At 40.0% G+C, this 21110-nt stretch overlaps 2 protein-coding genes across 2 annotated transcripts in view; one reads left to right on the plus strand and one right to left on the minus strand.

Annotated features, from left to right (window-relative positions):
* The window catches only part of LOC115139625 (5'-3' exoribonuclease 2-like), a 30458-nt gene extending 20602 nt beyond the window's left edge, over positions 1-9856 (plus strand). Inside the window, exons 23-30 of the mRNA XM_029677225.2 lie at positions 405-484; positions 579-635; positions 1333-1401; positions 1808-1942; positions 2659-2777; positions 6107-6170; positions 9313-9484; positions 9624-9856. Coding sequence (XP_029533085.1) covers positions 405-484; positions 579-635; positions 1333-1401; positions 1808-1942; positions 2659-2777; positions 6107-6170; positions 9313-9484; positions 9624-9686 — 759 coding nt within the window. The 3' untranslated portion in view covers positions 9687-9856. The remainder of the gene's footprint in view (positions 1-404; positions 485-578; positions 636-1332; positions 1402-1807; positions 1943-2658; positions 2778-6106; positions 6171-9312; positions 9485-9623) is intronic.
* Positions 9857-11320: 1464 nt separating this feature from the next.
* LOC115139626 (homeobox protein Nkx-2.4-like) lies at positions 11321-12544 on the minus strand. Its single transcript, XM_029677226.2, has 2 exons — positions 12178-12544; positions 11321-11999 (listed from the first exon to the last, which is right to left on the minus strand). The coding sequence occupies exons 1-2, from the start codon at positions 12542-12544 to the stop codon at positions 11338-11340; spliced, it is 1029 nt and encodes a 342-aa protein (XP_029533086.1). The 3' UTR covers positions 11321-11337.
* Positions 12545-21110: the final 8566 nt, after the last annotated feature.

A 21110-nucleotide genomic window follows, 5' to 3' on the forward strand; every position in this document is an offset into this window, starting at 1 on the left:
TAGGAGTGGGGCGACATCTCACAGCAAGAACTGGCAAATTTGGTGCAGTCCATGAGGAGGAGATGCACTGCAGTACTTAATGCAGCTGGTGACCACACCAGCTACTGGCTGTTACTTCCCCCCCCCCCTTTGTTCAGGGACACATTATTCCATTTGTTAGTCACATGTCTGTGGAACTTGTTCAGTTTGTCTCAGTTGTTGAATCTTATGTTCATACAAATATTTACACAAGTTTGTTGAAAAAAACGCAGTTGACAGTGAGGATTTTTTGTTTTTTTGCTGAGTTTATTTGTGTAGTAGAACTCCCTTAAACAGTTGCAATTACTGACAGGACTATCCTGGCTAAATACATAAACCATTACATTAAAATGAACTTTAAGCAATATTATGTCTGTTTACCTCAGGGCACCGAGATGCCGGCGGAACTATGCCATGGAATTCAAGGTATATTAAATCTTGACGGAGACCCTATCCTACCAGATAAGTAAGGAACATCTATTTTCTCATCACTCTTTTTGATACATTATTCATCCTTCTCTGGAGAGAATCATGGCTAACCTATGTGCTTTTGTTCTTAGACCAGTGGAGTCTCCCATCCCCATGCTACGGGACATTGCACAGAACAGTGCCATTGGGTAAGGATTGTCTTTTACCTTAGTCACACCAGTTGGTCTTCCCAGTTGACACGTGCACGTTTGTATAAAGACTGAATTTCAGACAAATGTTCACCTGAAGGGCCAGTTGACAATCCTCAGAGCGATAGTCGTAAGGGCACATTACTGCTTTACGTTACATGTTTGATCTCGACCAGGAGGAGAAATTTAAGGTCATCTTCTGTGTGAAACCAATTTCAAGTTTTCCTTCAGTGGTCGACTTCAAATGCTCATTTACCGCACGATAAAAAAAGTCCTTGGATGTAACGACCTGCTTGGCCCTCTGGGGGTCAGCTTCTAAGAGGTGCTGAGACTCCCTTATTCTCAGTGGGTTTGTGTCCCAAATGGCACCCTATTCCGTGTATATAGTCCACTGCTTTAGACCAGATATAGGGGTTAGGGTGCCTTTTGGGACATGGCCTCTCTCATTCACACTGGAAGTAGAGCAAAGCTGATGTCAAACGGAATTGATGCCATTTTCTACGACCAACGCTGGAGTATCTGATTTAAAATGCCTCGGCTCACTATTTCTCCTTGGGGCAGGATGGTTATTAAATTCAGCTTTGCCTGGAGTTTCCCCTGAAATTTAAACTTTTTAGGGAGTACTGTTTTTTTTTTAAACTCACATTCAATTATTCATAAAATAAATGGTTGTAAAATTATTATTTTTTCTTGGCAGAGTGAAATATAAGGACCCACAGTTTGGAGAGACCTTTGTGTTCAAGGCTGTCATTCTTCATGGAGCAAAGTAAGTTATTGCAATGCATTGTTTTATAATTAACATGTTCCCATTGAGTCAGAGCTGTATATTATCTTACACCTTCTGTATGTGCTTAGACACATTGTTCTTTAAGCAATGTTAATATAGTGTAAAATCTTTATCTTAAATGTTATCAAAATACGTATTGCTACACCTTTAAAATGGTTTGTCAATTGAATTTGTACACCGCGTCTGATTTTAAAGAATGGCATCCAGTATATTTGTCATTTATCGCTCATGTCTCCCTGTCCCCATTGAGAAAGTCAGTGTGTTCATTCAGTGTGTTCATTGTCTTTTCATTTTTTGGTGGATCATGGAGCTCTTTATGTCCAGTGTGGTGTTTCCTATTCTGTTACTGTTTTGTGTGGAAAAATAGTGTCTCCTTGTCTCTCAGGATTCCTGCCAAGGTGCTGAAGCCTGGAGACTGGGAGAGGGGTAACCGTGGTAGGGGTAACTGGAGGCCCCAACTGGGCTTCAACTCCAACCGGCAGCAGGTCCATCTGGACCAGTCAGCCTTCAGGGCCCTGGGGTACGTGCACATCTCTTCAGACTAGACAGCATTGACCATTTTAGACTTGCAGCCAAGACCAACTTGTATGATATCCCTTCAATGGTCACCCTTTGATATATGATATCTAAGCTCTTTAACTTAGTCAGACATTCACAGAAGGCTGTTTGTTTACTGTTAAGTTGTTTACAAAGTAAATACAGTTGAACCAAGCTCATGGAAAGTCCAAGAATGGATGTACCAATCCCGGAATGCCCCTTTAAGGAACCTGGGTAATTGAACATCTGGCTGATTCTGGACTGTAGCATGTTCAGGAATGAATTATGCATGCTGCCAAAGAAACCTGATGTATTCAGAAATGTTTTTGTCCACCAAATCCTTAATTCTGTAATTTAAACAGTTATTTGCCTTGATGGGGCCAAATGGGCAGGTGTTTAGAGACTGGTAATTAGGAAAACCTGGCATAAATTAGTTATTTATTCCCCCCCCCCCCCCCCCCACAGAGTTTGGTATGCTTGTGTTGATGTGACAGCAAATGGTTAGTATTAGCAGCTATAATATCTAAAAATGTATGGGTAGGCATCTGATGCACCCGATGTGTGACTCAATGAAGAAGCAGGCCACATTAGGGTTTGTAGTCGGCTATATGACTGGCGGCTGGGGCTTAAGGAACAGTGTGTATGGAACAGCCTATAGCAGATGATTTAATAGCTGTGATTTACGCTGCATGTTTTCAGTCACAGCATTAACCGACAGCAGCAGGGAGGTGGGCAGTACAGCAACGCTCCACCCCCTGGCAACTACCACCAGGGGAACTACAGCAGGCCCCCCCACAGTGGTGGTGGTCACTTCTCACGTAAGTCCTCTTACACACACACACACACAGAGAGTCAGGCCTTAGACAAACACAATCGCTGCATCTCCCATTTAAAAAACAGTCTTTACGTGTTCAATGCAGCTGTCGAGAAGTAACTATCTGAATAAGTGATAGGACAGCTAGCAAAGATGGACAGTAATCTCAGATCCAAAAAGCCGTTTTGTTGCATCCTTTCTTACTTGCTGCTACATTTCACTTCCTTTGTCTTCGGCTGACATATTGTACCTCTTCTAAGAATAAAAATAACTATATATTATACAATTAAATGGCCCTTTTGTTCAACACTGGGGAGTTGGAATGGTGTAATCTGGAGTGGGCCGTTCTCTCTCGGTCTCCTAGCCCCTAATCAGAGGCTCCTGGTTGTCCCCAGGCCCCGGTCTCAGCCCCATGCTCCTCTGATAGCAGGGCTCTGCTCAAAAGTAGTACGCTATACAGGGAATAGTGAGCCATTTGGGACGCAGACTCAGTTCTCCAATTTGACTTTGATGTTCCCATTTGCAAGTTGATGAATAATCTCATCTGGCTGCTGATAGCTTGTGGGGGAGCAGAGGCTATTCCAGTGGCACTTGATGCAAATAAGGCTTTTGGTTCCCTCGGATTGCGGCAGCCTCCCTTGGCCTCTGCTGTTCATCCCTGATGGTAAACTTGCCAATTAGCAGCGTAAGGACGGACTTCATCCTCTTTCTTTCTATATTAGTTATTTTGATTAAGGCAATCAGGGTTAATACTCTGGCCCATCTGATTGTGGGCCTGTTTCTCTTCAAATTGTCACTTTATGTAACGGTGGGATTTTTAAAATTCATGGCCTTCTAGTCCTGACGATACAATTCGCCAAAACTGCAGGAATAATACAAATGTAACAGCTTAATTTTAGCGTACTGTCCCTTTGACACTTGCCTTGAATAACCAACGGCACAAATTATATTTTCAATAACTTTTTTTTTTTTTGCATTTAATTTTGCTGTTTGAAGCTGGTGTCTAAAAAAGACTCAATTTGAACGGGAAACATGGAAATGGCGCACGTAGAACAGATCTGCCTCTTTTTTACACTTTCAATGAGTGACCGATCTATAACTTGTTTTCAATGAGAATTAAATCCATAACTTGCATTTCTATTTGAATTTGGTCAGATTGCCACAAAAGTGACATTGCAGGTTTAAGTCAGAGGGAAATGTACATCAAATAATTGTAAGTGTGTGTATATATTCCCATTCCATCCATAAGAGAATCTAGCAGTTTTAGTCAACCAATTTATAAAAGGATGCACAGATTAACTAGTCTATATATGGTGTGATACGATATTGGTCCCAACAGCACAATTAGCCAGACAAGTTATTGAGACGAGACTACAAATGTGACAACTCTGGGACAGTAGGGAGCTCAGCGCTCAAAGGCTTTTGTTGCTGTGAACTGTCTCTCTCAGGGAGGATCCACTAGGTTGTCAGTAATCACCCTGGTCAGGTTGGGGCCTTTTGTGTTGGGTTGGGGGTAGCTCCTGTGTCGCTGATTAGTGGTGCTGGCTGCACTGGGAGACTGCGGGTGGTAATGAGATTGTCGAGTGCTTCTGGACACACTGGCCCCTCTGATAAAAGCCTTCTGGGACGATCCCATTTGATTGGATGTGTGGTAGACTGGAGAGGATTGAAACCAAAGTTAACTTCCCCTTTCAGCGTGCCACTACCTCCTGCGGTGATGTGTCAACCGGCTGCTTCTGAAACATGCTGCGGGGTTTTGTTGGGCCTAATAAAAACAGCTGCTGTGTAATGACCCAACGGAGAGACACCGCCGGTGGCCATTAGTCTTCTGACGTCCAGTCACATTGTACTAGCAACTTTGTCACTGCATTATTGGAAGTTGCACTTTTTAAGGCATTCTCATGGAATTCAGGTGATTCTAATTTCAGGCCGAAAGGTCTAGGCATAGAACGTTGCCAACTGTTGGAAGAAAAAAGGAGTTGGTTTGAGCTAGTTGTTATCCCTTGGGTTAATACAGGGAATGTGAAGTGTACTGGGGGACTTTAGGCGTAATCGTTCGTTGTCTTTTGTGTCACATGGCTTGGAGCTCTAGAGTTTTAGATCATTGTTAATTAAGGAGAAGGACAGGCGCCTAATTGTAATTTCCTCTGAGTGACTGCCGGTCATCAGGACAGAAGACGGATGACAATGTTACCGGAGTATAATTGGAGCCAGAGTGGGTGGTCTGCAATAAGGTTGTTGGTCCACAAGATTATTAACTGTCAAGATTTACAAGTCCACAGATGCAACCTAATCACTTTGTTTGGATGAACAGTTATGCGTTGTTAGTCTGTTTCAATTGTACGTAGTTCTTATCTGTAGAATTTTCAATCACTTGACAAACATCTATTGTGGTCAATTTTACTCCACCCCGCAAAACTTTTGTTGTGCTGTGCCAGCAGGCCAAATGCTTATTTCCAGATATCCTATCCTTTCCTATCAAACATTTTTAACATCAACCTCCAATCCAGGTTTGTAAATGACTGGCTTTCCTTTGCTGAAGTTCTTTTCATTTCACCCCGCCCCCTCTCCTCCCGTCTCAGCCACTCACCAGGCCTGCCCCTATAAACAAACAAGTCCAGGGCTTGCAGCTGGTCATTGCCTTGGCAACAGCGGATCTGGAAGAAGCCGCTCTCGCTACTTTTTAAAAAGTGTGGCTTTGTGAAGGGGCTCACCGCGATGGAACCAGGGGTACTTGAGTCATCCACAATGCTGCACGCTGAATGCTTATTTCATTTTGCTGGAGACAAGAAATGCAAATGCAGCATTTTTTTATTTTTTTTACCCCCACCTCAAATCCTATTGTGGTTTAGTGCTTGAATGGGCTTAATTTTATCATTGTGACTTTCTTTTGATCAGTTTTTAGGTTGAAATCTATTGGTTTCATATTGAGGTTAAGGCTGAAGTGAACTGGGTTAATTAACTTTTAATACATTTTTACATAGTCTGTTGTATGCTAAACCTGAGTTCCCGTTTTGATTCGCAAACAATTGCGTGCAACAGATTTAACTTTCACTCGAAGGGATTGCTTTGGAATGGATTCCTTGGAATCTCACTTTGTTTCAAACTAGCATTTTCACTAAACAGAAGTCTCATAGTTGGTTTTATCTATGCAATATGTACGGAGGTGTATAAAAATGACACTGATGGCAACTCATCAGAACCAAATTCTTAGGTAGGTGCACCTTAAGTATGGCTGTTTTTAAAAGGGTGTATTGCTCTCGATAGGTTAGTAGCGTGTTAGGGACATTGGTTCCCCAGAACCACTTTCTGAATGTCTCTCTTTTGTCACAGATTCCAGGCAGCAGGGTCTTCTAGGGGCACCTCCCCCATTCAACCCTGTACAGCAATATCCAAGGTGAGTCTACGGCATTGTCTGCTTTTAATACATAGGCGTGTATTCGCAAGGCCTCTCATCCTGGGCCTGATAAGTAATTGATTGTTGCAGTGGCATTTATATATACACTTTACGAACGGATGTTGTAGTATTTGTCCAAAGCCTTCACTGCAGCATAGGAAATTAACCATGGTAGTACCTTTTATTTTATTACATGAGGTTTAGTGTAATATACAGTACCAGTCAAAAGTTTGGACACTTACTCAGTAAAAACAAAAACCCTTGACTATTTTCTACGTTGTAGAATAATAAAGACATCAACAAGGAATAACACATGGAATCATGTAGTAACCAAAAAAGTGTTAAACAAGTCAATTATATTTGAGATTCTTCAAAGTAGCCACCCTTTGCCTTAATGACAGCTTTACACACTTGGCATTCTCAACCAGCTTCATGGGTAGTCACCTGGAATGCATTTTAATTAACAGGTGTGCCTTTATTAAAAGTTAATTTGTGGAATTTCTTTCCTCAGTGTGTTTTGAGCCAATCAAGGTAGGGATGGTATACAGAAGATAGTCCTGTTTGGTAAATGACCAAGTTCATATTATGGAAAGAACAGCTCAAATAAGCAAAGAGAAACGACAGTCCATTACTTTAAGACATGAAGGTCAGTCAAAGTTTCTTCAAGTGCAGTTGCAAAAACCATCAAGCGCAATGATGAAACTGGCTCTCATGAGGACCACCACAGGAAAGGAAGACCCAGAGTTACCTCTGCTGCAGAGGATAAGTTCATTAGTTACCAGCCTCAGAAATTGCAGCCCAAATAAATGCTTCAGAGTTCAAGTAACAGACCCATCTCAACATCGACTGTTCAGAGGAGACTGTGTGAATCGGGCCATCCATGGTCAAATTGCTGCAAAGAAACCACTACCAAAGGACACCAATAAGAAGTGACTTGCTTGGGCCAAGAAACACGAGCAATGGACATTAGACCGGTGGACATCTGTCCTTTTGGTCTGAGTCCAAATATGATATTTTTGGTTCCAACTGCCGTGGCTTTGTGAGACGTAGTAGGTGAATGAATGATATCTGCATGTGTGGTTCCCACTGTGATGCATGGAGGAGGAGGTGCTTTGCTGGTCACACTCAGTGATTTACTTAGAAATCAAGGCACACTTAACCAGCATGGCTACCACAGCATTCTGCAGCGATATGCCATCTGGTTTGCGCTTAGTGGGACTGTCATTTAATTTTTCAACAGAACAATGACCCAAAACACACCTCCAGGCTGTCTAAGGGCTATTTGACCAAGGAGAGTGATGGAGTGCTGCATCAGATGACCTGACCTCCACAATCACCTGACCTCATCCAAATTGAGATGGTTTGGGATGAGTTGGACCGAAGAGGCATATGTGGTAACTCCTTCAAGACTGTTGGAAAAGCTGGTTGAGAGAATGCCAGGAGTGTGCAAAGCTCTCATGACAGCAAAGGATGGCTACTTTGAAGAATATAAAATATTTTAATTTATTTAACACTTTTTTTTTTTATTACTACATGAGTCCAAATGTGTTCTTTCATAGTTTTGATATATTCACGATTATTCTACTTTGTAGAAAATGGTAAGTATAAAGAAAAACCCTTGAATGAGTAGTTGTCTGAACTTTTGACTGTTACTGTATGTGGTTAGTAGAGAATATTCCAGTGGTTTAGTGGTGACTACGGAGTCACACTTAATGTCCAGGTAGATGACAGGCCTTCCTATATTAGTTGAGCCCACTGGGCTGCGCCATGGGGGGGCTTAGAGATGAATTAACAATTTGGGAGTGCTAAACAAATTTCTCTTGAGGTTTGGCCGACTTAATGAGGCATCACTAATACTGCTCCAGTGGTAACATTTCTGCACCACAGCCACTGTGTCCGCACAGACCCACCATTGTTTCTGGCTCCAGACCTCTTGAAGGGCTAATCAGCTTCTTTGGTTGAAATTTTCAGGCCTACCAGGCCTATTGTGGCTCTCTGTCACCTTAGGTCACTAGTTATTAGTGGGCGAATTGAAAGCAGTTTCTTTTAACTACTTATACGAACAGGACCGAAATGCAACTCATAAGGAACTTTGAGGAGGGATTACAGATTCCAGTGCTCTGTTAAGTCTGGCATTGGGGAAGAATGTGACATGGTTCAATAATGAGGGATGGGCCCCTCGACAACGGTTCCTACTTTTTCCTTGGCCAATTGTAGTGAATAAGATGAGACCTTAATGTGGTGGCTTGGCTTATGGATGGACACATTGCTGAGGCGTTATTCATGGAGACCCACTGTGTGCTCATCACACACAGGAAATGTGGTGTCCTCATTTCAGGGATGAATGCAGTTCATGATTCAAGCCACATGTAAATGTATGGTTTATTTCATACTCTGGCATTAATTTAATATTCTTATACTTTCAATCATGTGAAATTCTTTTTTTTTTATGAATTCAATCTCCAGGTCTATACCAATTAGCAGGGATGTTGCTAGGTCACCACGGTCAATTTTGAAGGCTGCGTCAATAGAACTTGAAACATATATTTTATTTTTGCTCCCGATCAGGTGCTCTGACATATTTAGACTAAATGGGTAGGACAAATGCAGGGAGAGCCTAAAGCCCAATTGTCCAGTATGGCAAATGTGTTTTTGTAGCTGTCAATTAGGAGGAAAGACTGAACTTTCTTTAGAATTCAATACAAATTCTGATTTGTTTATTTGGGTAGGGCCGGGACGATACCAGGATCGCGACAAGGAAACACGAAGTGGATTGAACTTTTGTTGGAAACTAACGTTGTGTTGTCATCCAGTCACGTATTTCTTTTCCAAACTATGGAACACAATATTTTACATACAGCAGGTTTCTAAAGGACCAAAGATTTTAGTCTGCTTCGTGTTTTAATTTTCGCCATGGAAAAGATATTGCGATACGGGTATCATTCCGGCCCTAGTCATTAGCTAGATGTTTTAACTTCGTGTTTAACTAATCTGCATTGTTTTAGAATCAAAGGCAAATTGTCAGTGATGTAGTTTTAGTAATCTTCTACAACATGGCAGTTAAGAACCGAATTGCAATGTAGACATACAGTCCATAAATGTCAAATCCAAAACGACAATTTGAATGTTTGTTCCCCCGCAGGCAGCAGTATAGTGGTAGTGGTGGGCACGGCTGGGACCGGTCGATGCAGTCCCAGGGAGCTGCCTACCAGCAGAACATGCAGAGAGGGGGGCAGGGTCAGGGTGGCTACCAACAACAACGTGGTCAGGATGACCGTAGAGGAGACCGCAGAGACGACCGTGGAGGACAACCGGTAATGACTTTGACCATATCCACCTGACGAGGACACCTCCAGATAATTTACACATACTATACTGCACTAATGTCTTTGCCCTTTATGCTTTGTTTATTGTGCAGCCCTTCTGACCGGTTTGTTCCTTTGTGTTTTACAGGGACACAGCGCTGGACGGAATTACCCCTTGCCACCCCCAGCAAGACGATACAATTGGAGTTAAATTTAGGCTTAGATGGGCAGAAGGCGAATATGATTTTTTTTTTTCTCGCTATATTTGTCTTTCAGGCTGTTTTACTTGTTTTCTTTTAATAATTCTGGAAATGTTCTTATGTACTGAATTTTTAAGAATAATGCCTGTAAAACTTGTGAAATACAAGTGAGTCAAGACAATTGTGTCATTGTCAGTTTGTTTGTAAAGTTGATATTGACCCTAATTTAGATAAATATTTTATTTCAAATGTTCATAAATGTAGCCAAATTAAACGATTCAGCTATTTGCATCACATATACCTTACATTTTTCAAATCATATTCCTCCTATCAATCCTCACAATTGTCATAAGCTTTCTGATGTGAAGCATTCATTGAAAAATGTCAACTAAAAATAGCTAAATCATGAACATAGCAAATCTTTGGACTATGGTTTAATTATTTTATAATGTTTTTGTTTTTTTGTCAATTCAAAATTCCTTGGATTGACAGCTCCATAGCAGTTGCATAGTCTTTGTTTGAGACATAATTACATAGCCTAATCAGAAACCATATCTCATTTCCTACCGGTTTTAATAAATCAGTCTCTCCCAGTTTCACAGGTACATAAGTAACTTGATGGTCCTTTAAATAGATTTAATTTATTTTATATTAAATAAATATACTTAATAGGCCATTCGGTGCCCCTTTATTTAATGCGGACCCTATTATTATAAACTAGGCAAATTTATCACTAATAGTTAACATTTTTGCGTGCTTATATTTCAAATGTTCAAATCAAAGAGCCCACGAATAACAAATTATATTTATTGAAAATGTGAAACAACAATTGAGCTCCAGTTATTACAGTAGTTTGAAAATTCTCGCCTTTCATCTTTGTTTTCCATTGTTTGGCCAAATCAGTCACGGTCCAATTTTAAATATCCTGCAAATAGTCTTGCATTTTGGGACTTTATCATGCTATAGACTACGTGCTTAAATATTTGTTTACTTAACCAGGCCTGCTTGTAACAGTAAGAAATATTGGCATTTATATTTTGACTTTCGTTCAATAATTGGGTGATAAGGACTAATAACAAATGTAATTGCATTAGGCCAACGTCTTAATCAAAATTGCGCTATAACCTACAGGTGAACTTCGTTACATCCGCATGTGCCACATGAATAAGCAGATATGCTTACATGTCAAGCAATTTATTGTTAGTTCAACTGGATTGTGATGTGTATATATGTATGCTATGCAGCCATCACATTTGTAATTTACAAAAAATGAACGAAGAAATATTTCGTTTAAAAACAATCACTGTCACATGAAATGTGTTAACTATATATACAGTTCAGGTTCATTCATCGAAATATTACAATACTTTGGCCTGATATGTGTCCTTAAAGAATTTAATTCCAACCAATAAAACTTCACTCCCTTCACACCGTCACCGAGTGCTTGGAGTCTCATTTTTTTATCAAAAATTCTTCAAAAGTAAACCACGCACGGTCGACTCTTAAAAATAGGTCTATGCACCTCTCAAATGTCAAGGAAGTATGGTGCTTCTGTTGTCCATGTCACCAACGACCACTGTCCTTCCCGATTTTTTTGTTCGTCTTAAAATCCACTTGATGTATTCTCCAGAATGAAAATATAAAATGGCAGGTTTCTCCCTTTTACCAAGTTCTGCCATAAAGCAGGTTTGAACTGACCATGTTATTGGTGTACTCGAGGAGAGCCGCGTCTGTCTGAGCCATGTTTATCTGGCTGTGTAGGATAGGGGAACTGGGGGACATTTCCTCCAATTCTTCGGATGATAACGGATTATTCACCTGCTGATTATGGTGATTAACCACCGCACTTCCCGATGCCGTCATCGCACCACCGGACACGTTCTGCTGCACCTGCTGTTGCCCAGACGTCGTTATGCTTGACCCGTTCTGGCAGGGTTTGCCATCCTTCACGAGAACCGGGACTGCTACCCGCCTCGGTGACTGTTGCTGTGGGCAGACACTGCCGTTCTCCTGTTGAATCTGCTGGTTCGCTTTGTCCTTTGCCTGGCGTTTCATTTTGTACCTGTGGTTCTGAAACCAAATTTTTACCTGGGTCGGTGTCAGGTGGATCATGCTTGCCAGGTGTTCTCTCTCGGGTGCCGACAGGTATTTCTGCTGCTTAAAGCGCCTCTCCAGCTCGTACACCTGGGCCTGAGAGAAGAGCACCCGTCGTTTTCTCCTGGGCGCAGAGTGTAAGGTGACCATGGATTTGGTGGCATCCATCCCTGCCAATGTCCCCATCCCGGTCATGTTCATCCCAGTGGTAGCCCCCATGAATCTAGAAACTTCAATGGCACAGTTAAATAAATGCATATTAGATACCGGTTTAGTTTTAAATTATTTGAATTGAATCGTGGTGCGCAATTCAATTAATCACCATTTCAAGTTGTAGTTTACATTTAAGTTATTCAAAACGAATTGCATTTCTTAAAAGTAACATCAAAGGCTACTTGTTCAACTTACTTGTTGGGTAGCGGGGTTCGGTGTTTGCGCTATACCACGCAGTTGCTGCTGCGCCGTTTCTCATTGTGTCTTGGTAAGACGGGAGGTCTCCCATATTCCCGATGCTCCCATTACAGTAGCCTCCTATGGCACTGGAAAATTGGGAGACGCTGTGTGGCATGTGATAGGTGCTCCCCACCCCGGTGTTATGGCACATGGCGTGCTGCTGGATGCCCGGTTGAGACACCTGAGTTTGTCGGTATGCGCCCAGCGAAGACGCGAGGTTCCCTGTACTGTCCATGCCTCCAAACTTTCTGTAGGTCTCCTCGATCGGGCTTAAAATATCTGTCACTGAGAAAGGAGTTGAGTGCTTTGGGCTCAAGGACATGGTTTAGCCCGCAGGTGAATTTGGCTGAACGCGGAACAAGTCCGACCGTAGTGTTGTCTCTGCTGCAGGACACCTACAAGAGTACTTGTGAGTCCGTCTGAGATTTCCAATGGATCGCCTTGGAGAAGGAGGGGAGCCTTGGGCGCTCTTATCTTGTCTTGACTCTAGCCAGGCGCCAGGTTTACGACAAACACGAGGGGCGGAGCAACGAGCCAAACATGCCAACAATGGGCATTGCCATTTTAACCGGGTAATTTAGGAACATTTTACTTTTGAGTTAAGATAAGCAAGATGTCATTTAGATGGTTTAAACGTCAACTTGATAAATACATGTGATATGGAACTAATTCGAAAATTATATATTTTTTGATTCTTTGGTCGGATTTCAAGTGAGGCAATGGGCTATAGTTTTGGTGCATTCGGGTAAAGCTGTTGCTCCATCCAAAAAATAAAATGGCAACCTTTTTCTTAACTCGAGAGCTCTTCGAACAGACACCAGAGACCGAATCAGGCACCACAATGAAGACTTTCTTTCACCATCCAAGCTGTCACATTTTGCATTTAAGGGTGTGATTATATATATTTTTCAATTAACATATTGGTAGGCTTGCATTACCCCATACAATAACGATCATAAAAATTATATTATTTTTGCTTCTTTACAAAATGTAATCAGACAATACAATGGATTAGTATTTTAAAATAATACTTTATTCAAATCATATTTAGATGTGAAAATAACCAACCCTGTGTTATTAATCGCGTTTAATGTGTCACTCATTGGAAGACAAACAAATTCCACTTTTGCTTACTTGTCCAGTCATCCTGGTACTTTCCAATTAGGACTATTTAATTGTGGATATGGGAACGGATAGAGTAGCCTATGGCACAATGTCCTACACCGCAAAGATGGCATGGATTCAAATCAAAGTTCAGTCCTTGATATGAACGAGATTCATCAAAAACAATTAAATGTGTATTAAGTCCTTATCTATTTTAAAATCAAAAAGATGGATCACCAATAGCATGCTAATTGAGTTAATAACTCATTGTTGCCATTTACTTTGATCTATAATGGTCATGTATCTCTGGTAGACCACCGGACAACGGCAGGTTGAATCAACGTTGCTTCCATGTCATTTAAACAACAAAATGTGTGTGACGTTGAATGAAGGTGGAAAAGTTGTCAACATACGTTTAACCTAAATCCAATGACATGGTGACATTTTGTTAATTTCACATTGAATGAAAATAAGTTGACAGCTCAACAAAAAACGGTCTTTAAACTGACGTCTGTGCCCAGTGAGAAACGAGTTCACCTGCTCATCCAATGCTTCAGATGTAGGCTATGCGAGCCGCATGCAGGCTAATCTGAACATTTTAAAAAGATAAAATATAGGCCATACGGTGATTACGCGATTTAAGTTACTATAAAACTGTCTAAATCATTTTTAGGCTACCTCGAATGTTTGAGAGGTATTGACTTGACAACATGTGAGTTGATTTCCGTGAAATTATCTTTTGTCAATCTGTTTTAAATTAATTATACTTGATAATTTCTTATCCGTGCAGATAGCGGTAGTCTATATGCTAAAATCCCTGTGGCAGAAAGAGGTGGCAATACCAGGAAATGACAAGTGCTGAAGCACAGTCACATTTGTGCAGCCCATACACATGCATATTGAACATAATTTTTTTTAGAATTAAATAATTGTTTTGTGAATGTGAATTTTTCAGATTTTAGGCCAAGTATGGTAATCATAAATCATATAGAACGTATTTTCTTGATAAATGGCCTTGTCTTGATTCTGTCTGATCTTGCTTAGTCAATATGTAGGGTTAGGCAATTTTTTTGTTGACCACTTTTTAAAATTCTGATTGGCTATAGCCTAATGTCATTTATCAACTATTTAATTTGAATACCATTTTGCTCTTTCATTTTTTGTTAGGCCTAGGCTACATCAAAGTGTTCAGCCTAGCACAATTGTAGCATCGGCTATAATGCTCATTGTTAAAATATGTTCAGATCGGATAAAATCTTAGTTGTCTGCTTTCCATAATGCATCTGTTGAATGAGCCATATAATAAACGAATTGTATTGTGGTGGATGGCTCTTTTCGGTATTTTTCCTGGATGTAGCCCCATGCAAATAACCAAACCGCTCAATCTTGTGGACCTTTCAAAGGGTATGGTTATGGGCTACTGCACTCAAATGTCTTCCATTCCAACCACGTTCCCATTATCATGACTGCACAGAGAAACATTCGATAACAAAAATAGCAATAATGACTTCGGTCTTTCTATTGAAACTTGCATGTCTCGGGACCATAAATACATAGGCCTATATTCACAAAATGTTTTTCTATTTTATGTACCACTATCGCTTGTGCTGGTATATAGCATGAAAAGGGAATCTTTCCAGCTCGGGTCTGTTGAATTCCAGCTTATTGCAGGTACCTTGTTTTTGTCTTGATGTTTTCATTTACTGTAACTTTTGAATGAATGTTAATTTGATCAATGTTAATTCAACCGGTAAAATTAGACTCAAATTGTTATGCTTAGATTGGCGTTCCATAACCCAGTCGTTGGTGTAGCTATGGAAAACCGATAGGATAATTACGGTTCTTCTTGACATGTTACACCATTTATTTATATATACAAACCCATAATAGGTCAAAATCGTAGCCTATAGGAATGTATTTTAGTGTTATTACATTATTAGGCTACATCATTATAGAAATATACCCCATAGGCTATCTATAGGCCTATAACTTTCGTTGAGTTTCATATTATGAAACAAGTCCAAGTAATGTTCCATTTAGACTACATAGTGTTTTCCACTAGCTAGTAAATTCAGTATCACTTGTAATCAGATCAACATTTGCACCGTAATTAATATAGCACAAAGCAAAACAGAAATTTTGATTGGGAATAGGAGACACTCGAGCACTAATCAGAACAATGACCCTCAATGATAGAGGCCTGTGTTTGGACTTTCCAGCAATGACCGATTCTCTTGAGGTGACTGCAGCCTTCACTAACTAACTATAGTGTGAATTCGGAATGATCTTTGAATTGTGTTAACGTTGTGCTATTTACTAGCTCTATAATTTTGCATCACCTCTTCTATCCCCCATAAACGCACAGTCTACTTGCATATCGAACATTTTGAGATAATATACAAAAAAACGCAAGCAACTCTTTTGAGGTTATATTTGAAAAGATCCCGAACGTCTTGGAGTAGAGGGATGGCATATTTGCTGTCAATGGGGCACTTGATGCATTCCGCCACCACTGGCTCAATAACATGAGAGAGATTTGGAGAGGTCAGTAAAGGGGTTCTGCGCTTAGAGTGAGGGCCCGGGTCCTGAACCGTTCCTGCTAATGCACCGGAGATGTAAGTGAAGCAAATGAGCTTGTGTGGAGTCCGTGCTTGTTAACCCAATTCAACAAAATGAAAAGCTATGATCTCAACTTTCATGTCACGGTGAGGGCAACAAGAAAGAAACAAGATGGATGGAAATTATTCACTGGAGTATTTTTGTAGCAAACACTGTTCGACGGTTTCAGAATGTTGGACAATTGTGGTATATTCCTTTCTCAGGCGAAACACTTACAGAAGTGGAATCCCAGCTCTTCGCAAGACAAATGTCAGCTGTATTAAGCTACGCGCCAGAGCGGCAAGCTACCAAAGGCATCGAATCGTGTTGCAACATCATTCCATGTGCACCGGACGATGGAAAAGGCCCCCCGTGACCACAATCAACCTGTAGGCCTGCTCTCTTTGTTTGGGCAATGTCTTATGAACGATTAGTTCATTTCAATTACACCAAAAGCTGTGGGTATTTGCTCAACGGAGGGCCTAGGCTATGTTTGCCGATGACACTGTCTAACAGAATTGTAAATAATGACAATATGTTTCAAAAGAGAAGTCACATTTACATATTAATGTTGCACGGCAGGTGCACGGTTGCTATAACTTGGGAGGTAGGCTAGCCTATAAACCCTATCAAAATAGCTTTTTGAGCATGCACGAGAAAAATCGCGTTGGTGGTCTGGAGAGGGCAGTGGTAGCCTAAATTAATAAATCAAGAATTGGAATATGAATTTAGTTGATACAGTGGTGAATTAAGTATAGTCTACTAATCAAAATGTTGACATTCGGAAGAAACATCATGGCAAAATGAAACGTCATAGTCATTGCTTTGGAATCAAATGTAGACAAGCCTGTCACCAAAGAATGATGAGTAATAGAGAATTGTTTTATCTTATGACATATTAATATATTATTTCACAAACCTGTCATATTTTTTATTGATATAATGGAAGCACTTCGGTAACTTGTAAAGAGCATTTTAAGCATTGCGAAGAGAAAGTTGTATTATAGACACCATTGATGCCTACTGTGTGCCATCTTTTCCAGAAAATTGTATAGGCTGTATACTCACTATATAAAGTGCTGACAGCATAATTACTACTATCCTACTGTAGCAAATAATAATAGTATAGATGTATTAGAAGTAGATAGCAGCTTTTTCTCAAGTTTTCGGCCTATGGGCGGCTTTAATTGATTGCTTTGTTGTTTTTAGATTTCGCCAATGTGAATGTCAGATTATTGCACCAAACTGTTTAATCTTCTTTCATGAGTAGCATAGATGAAGTGACAAACGTGTGTGCCAAGCCTCCTCAGTCAAGACCCTCTCATCCACTCCAGTATTATTTGTATTTGAATTCATGTTTCTTATATTATAAATTAAATTATGCTTATATGTTAAGGAGGACGGGAGCTTTAGCATTGGACCAAGTGTGGATTTAAAGTGGATTTATTAAAAGTGCGATTTGATGATATCAGCAGCCGATGTGATCAAATCAATTACCGTACATAGGCTTAATACTTTAGATAGTTGGGAGGTCTTTATTCTATCAGAATAAGTATAACTACTTATATATACACCTCCACCAAGAAATGTCGTGCATTAACAATTAACAAAACGGAAACTTTACCGTTCTAAGCAAATGTTCTTTGTGCGTTTAAACTCTTTTTTTTTTATGTAAAAAAAATAATATTTTGGAAGTGGAATTGGTCGAATGCCATAATCTTTTTCTAAATGGGTTTAACCCCCCTTCGATTATTCTGTCCTTTGTTTTATTGTCGTTATTACAAATCTTGGAAGCGACTATAGCGACTCCTCTATTCAGTTATTTGGGTCTGTTCCTCGAAAAGAGTGCCTTTTGAGTCCCTTTTGAAATTTTAAGTAGAAACCATGCACCAATATTTTATTTTAGAAACCTTTGATATTAACTGAAGTCCTTTTTAATATAGACCACAGGGCATTTTAATTCATCAGATTTGTTATATGAACAAAGGTTTGCTAAAATGCCCTCCGTCAACCCTGTGTCACTTCTAGGAAGATTTGAACTCATTTAATCCCCACATTGTAAAGTTTCCCCATCATTGTAAAGCCCTAGTTATTTTGTTGCTTTGACAAAGTCATTTCTAAAGATTATTATTTCGGCTATTTCATATGATTAGTGATTCATTTAAGTATGTCCCGTATTTTAAGGTCAACCATGTAACGTGAACTAAACTCTAGTTTTCAATAATATCCGCTTTAGCCGATATCCGCATAGATGATGTTGGAGGTGGAACTGCATTAAGAGCTGTCAAATCCCACAAGCGGAGATTGCTATTGGCTGCACTGAGTCGCATTGTTTCCAAGTTTGAACACTGGAATGTGAGAAGTCATCTACACCTTGATTAGGATTAAAGAAATCCTCATTATTTTGTTGAATGATTTTACAATTTGAGCGTCATTTTCTATAGCATACACTCTCTTTCTGAAAGTCTAACAGGAGTGGGGCAGGTGTGGTTTAGCGAGAATGATCGCTAGAACAGCTGTTCACTGATTTGATGGCTCCAGCACAGTTCCACCGCTGACATCGCCAAACATCCGCTATGCTGGGTGTGTGCTATCGCAGGTTAACGCTTGATCTGATTGAATCTAGGCCTAATAAAACAAAACAAAATTCAAAGAGACATTGCACATCTAATAGTGAAATCATCGGGTAAAAGCAGTGAGCTAGTTCTACTATTTTTATGGCCAGACAGGTTACCCGTGAAACAAATCAGTGTTAGACGTCCATACATGTCTGAGGACGTCGGGAGATGTCATGGAAACCGTCCACTAGGGGCAACAATGAGCACTGTTACCTTCAAGTAGGTTTCGTTTTTTTCTAGGGCGTTGCGGAACGGGAATGACGGACAGGAGTAAGGATCCTCTGATTCCAAAGGTTGCATGTTGGAATCCAGCGATAGAAAGTAGTTTATTTTTATTTGTTTATATTTTTGTTTTAAGCCTATCCCAAACCTTAACTCTAACCTTAAGAAGTCTGAGTTAATGCCTAAACGTAACCTTAACTTGTGACGGTCAACCCAGTTACTTTATTTAGCACTTAAAAAAGTCGCTTACTGCAGATGTTTTTTTAATTTCTTTTTTTACCAAGTTACACTTCTCAAAAGGCACAGGAATAGTGGAACGACCCATTTGTTATTCATCCATATAAAACAATGTTATCCACCTGTGATCTCAAGAAAAATTAATGTTATAGGATATTGTATTTGAATTGCACCAGCAATCACCAAATAGCCTAGTAAGCTGTTAGACGAGTTGTACCAATGACGATAATGATGACGATAGGCCTATAGCATATATACGCCTATACTGTGGCTATATAGCCTATCACAAGGTCATCTTTCTCAGGTGTTTCTGTGACACACAAATCAATATCAGGTCCAATCACCTAAAGAGCACACACATCAATATGTATAGACCCATTTAGATAGGTATATACCCTTTTCCAGTTCTGGGTATTTCTCCATGTATCTCTCTCCTAGATGCTGGATACCAGACATCCCAGCACAAATGTACAACAGCTCTTTTGATAGCCTATGTTTAGTCTTTTTTTAAATTTCTTGACACCTTGAGGCAAAGCATCAATACTGGTTTGATAGGGAATGTGGATATTTAATGTATTCTATACCACCTTCAATGTCCTTGTAAAGCCAATAAATGGTTTATATTATAACAAATATAAACGTATATGTGTGTATATACTGTATAAACATGTTCTATTGTGATTCTTTCCCCTATTGCAAAAACAAATTGAGAGCTACTGTGGTGAAATATTTACCCATTCTTATTCCTGCACATGTGGCTAGAAAACATCTGTACAAAAACAAAGATCCAATGAATATGAATCTGCAGTCTATAATTAAAGGGCCACTTGGAAAGGCATGAATATGCAAAGACATCCACCAAGATGTTTGTATTCTGGGAAGAAGACCACTTCGCTGGACATGGCTGATCCTTGCCCTGGTGCATTGTGCATGCACTTCAAATGAACTGTGATTGTGCCTTTGATGTGAGTCATTGTATCATTCTGGCCAATTTAGAGTTTGCGGATGCAGGGTGTAATGTGACGGCTGTACACTACAGCCTCACACAGCTGAGCCGTAGCCCATAGCATATTGTGAGGAGCATGAGAATAGTCTGTAAGATGTACTTCTGTTCTGTGGTAATGATATGTACACTGAACATAAATATAAAAGCAACATGCAACAATTTCAAAGATTTTACTGAGTTACGTTTCATATAAAGAAATCAGTCAATTGAAATAAATTCATTAGGCCCTAATCTATGGATTCCACATGACTGGGCAGGGGTGCAGGCATGGGTGGGCCTTGACGTTGGAGGCAGCTTATGGTAGAGGAATGCACATTCATATTATCTGGCAACAGCACTGGTGTACATTCCTGCAGTCAGCATGCCAATTGCACGCTCCGTCAAAACGTTAGACATCTGTGTTGTGTGACAAAACTGCACATTTTAGAGTGGCCTTTTATTGTCCCCAACACAAGGTGCACCTGTGTAATGGCTATGCTGTTTAATCAGCTTCTTGATATGCCACACCTGTCAGGTGGATGGATTATCTTGGCAAAGGAGAAATGCTCACTAACAACGATGTAAACAAATTTGTGCACAGAATTTGTGAGAAAGAAGCTTTTTGTGCTTTTTTTATTTCAGCTCATGAAACATGGGATCAATACTTTACATGTTGTGTTTATATTTTTGTTCAGTGTAGGATATACCCATTGATTATTGAAGAATATACCTTCTAAATGCCTTATGAGCATAGTACAACTTTATATGCTGATGATATAATAATTATATCATGTTGAATATAATGTAATATGTAATATGATGGATATTATCACTATTTTAGTCAGGTTATTCGGGTGTAATATGACTTTCTGCCGCTTGATCTAATACACTGTAATAAAAAGCACAGCCACAAAGTGTCCAACAGCGAGTATAAAGATAAGTGGCACTTTGCAGTGTTGGTATCTCAATTAAATGGATTTTCTCTGGCCAATTCTTTAGAAGTGCACGTCACAATTCATTTAGCAAACCACATGAACACTCAGGAGAGTGATTGCATTTTCATCTAAATCACCCATATCCCTGTCCCAGATAACCGAAGAAGATTGCCCTCAGGAAAAATGCAG

The sequence above is a fragment of the Oncorhynchus nerka genome, linkage group LG13 (genome assembly GCF_034236695.1).
Source record: "Oncorhynchus nerka isolate Pitt River linkage group LG13, Oner_Uvic_2.0, whole genome shotgun sequence".
NCBI lineage: Eukaryota > Metazoa > Chordata > Actinopteri > Salmoniformes > Salmonidae > Oncorhynchus > Oncorhynchus nerka.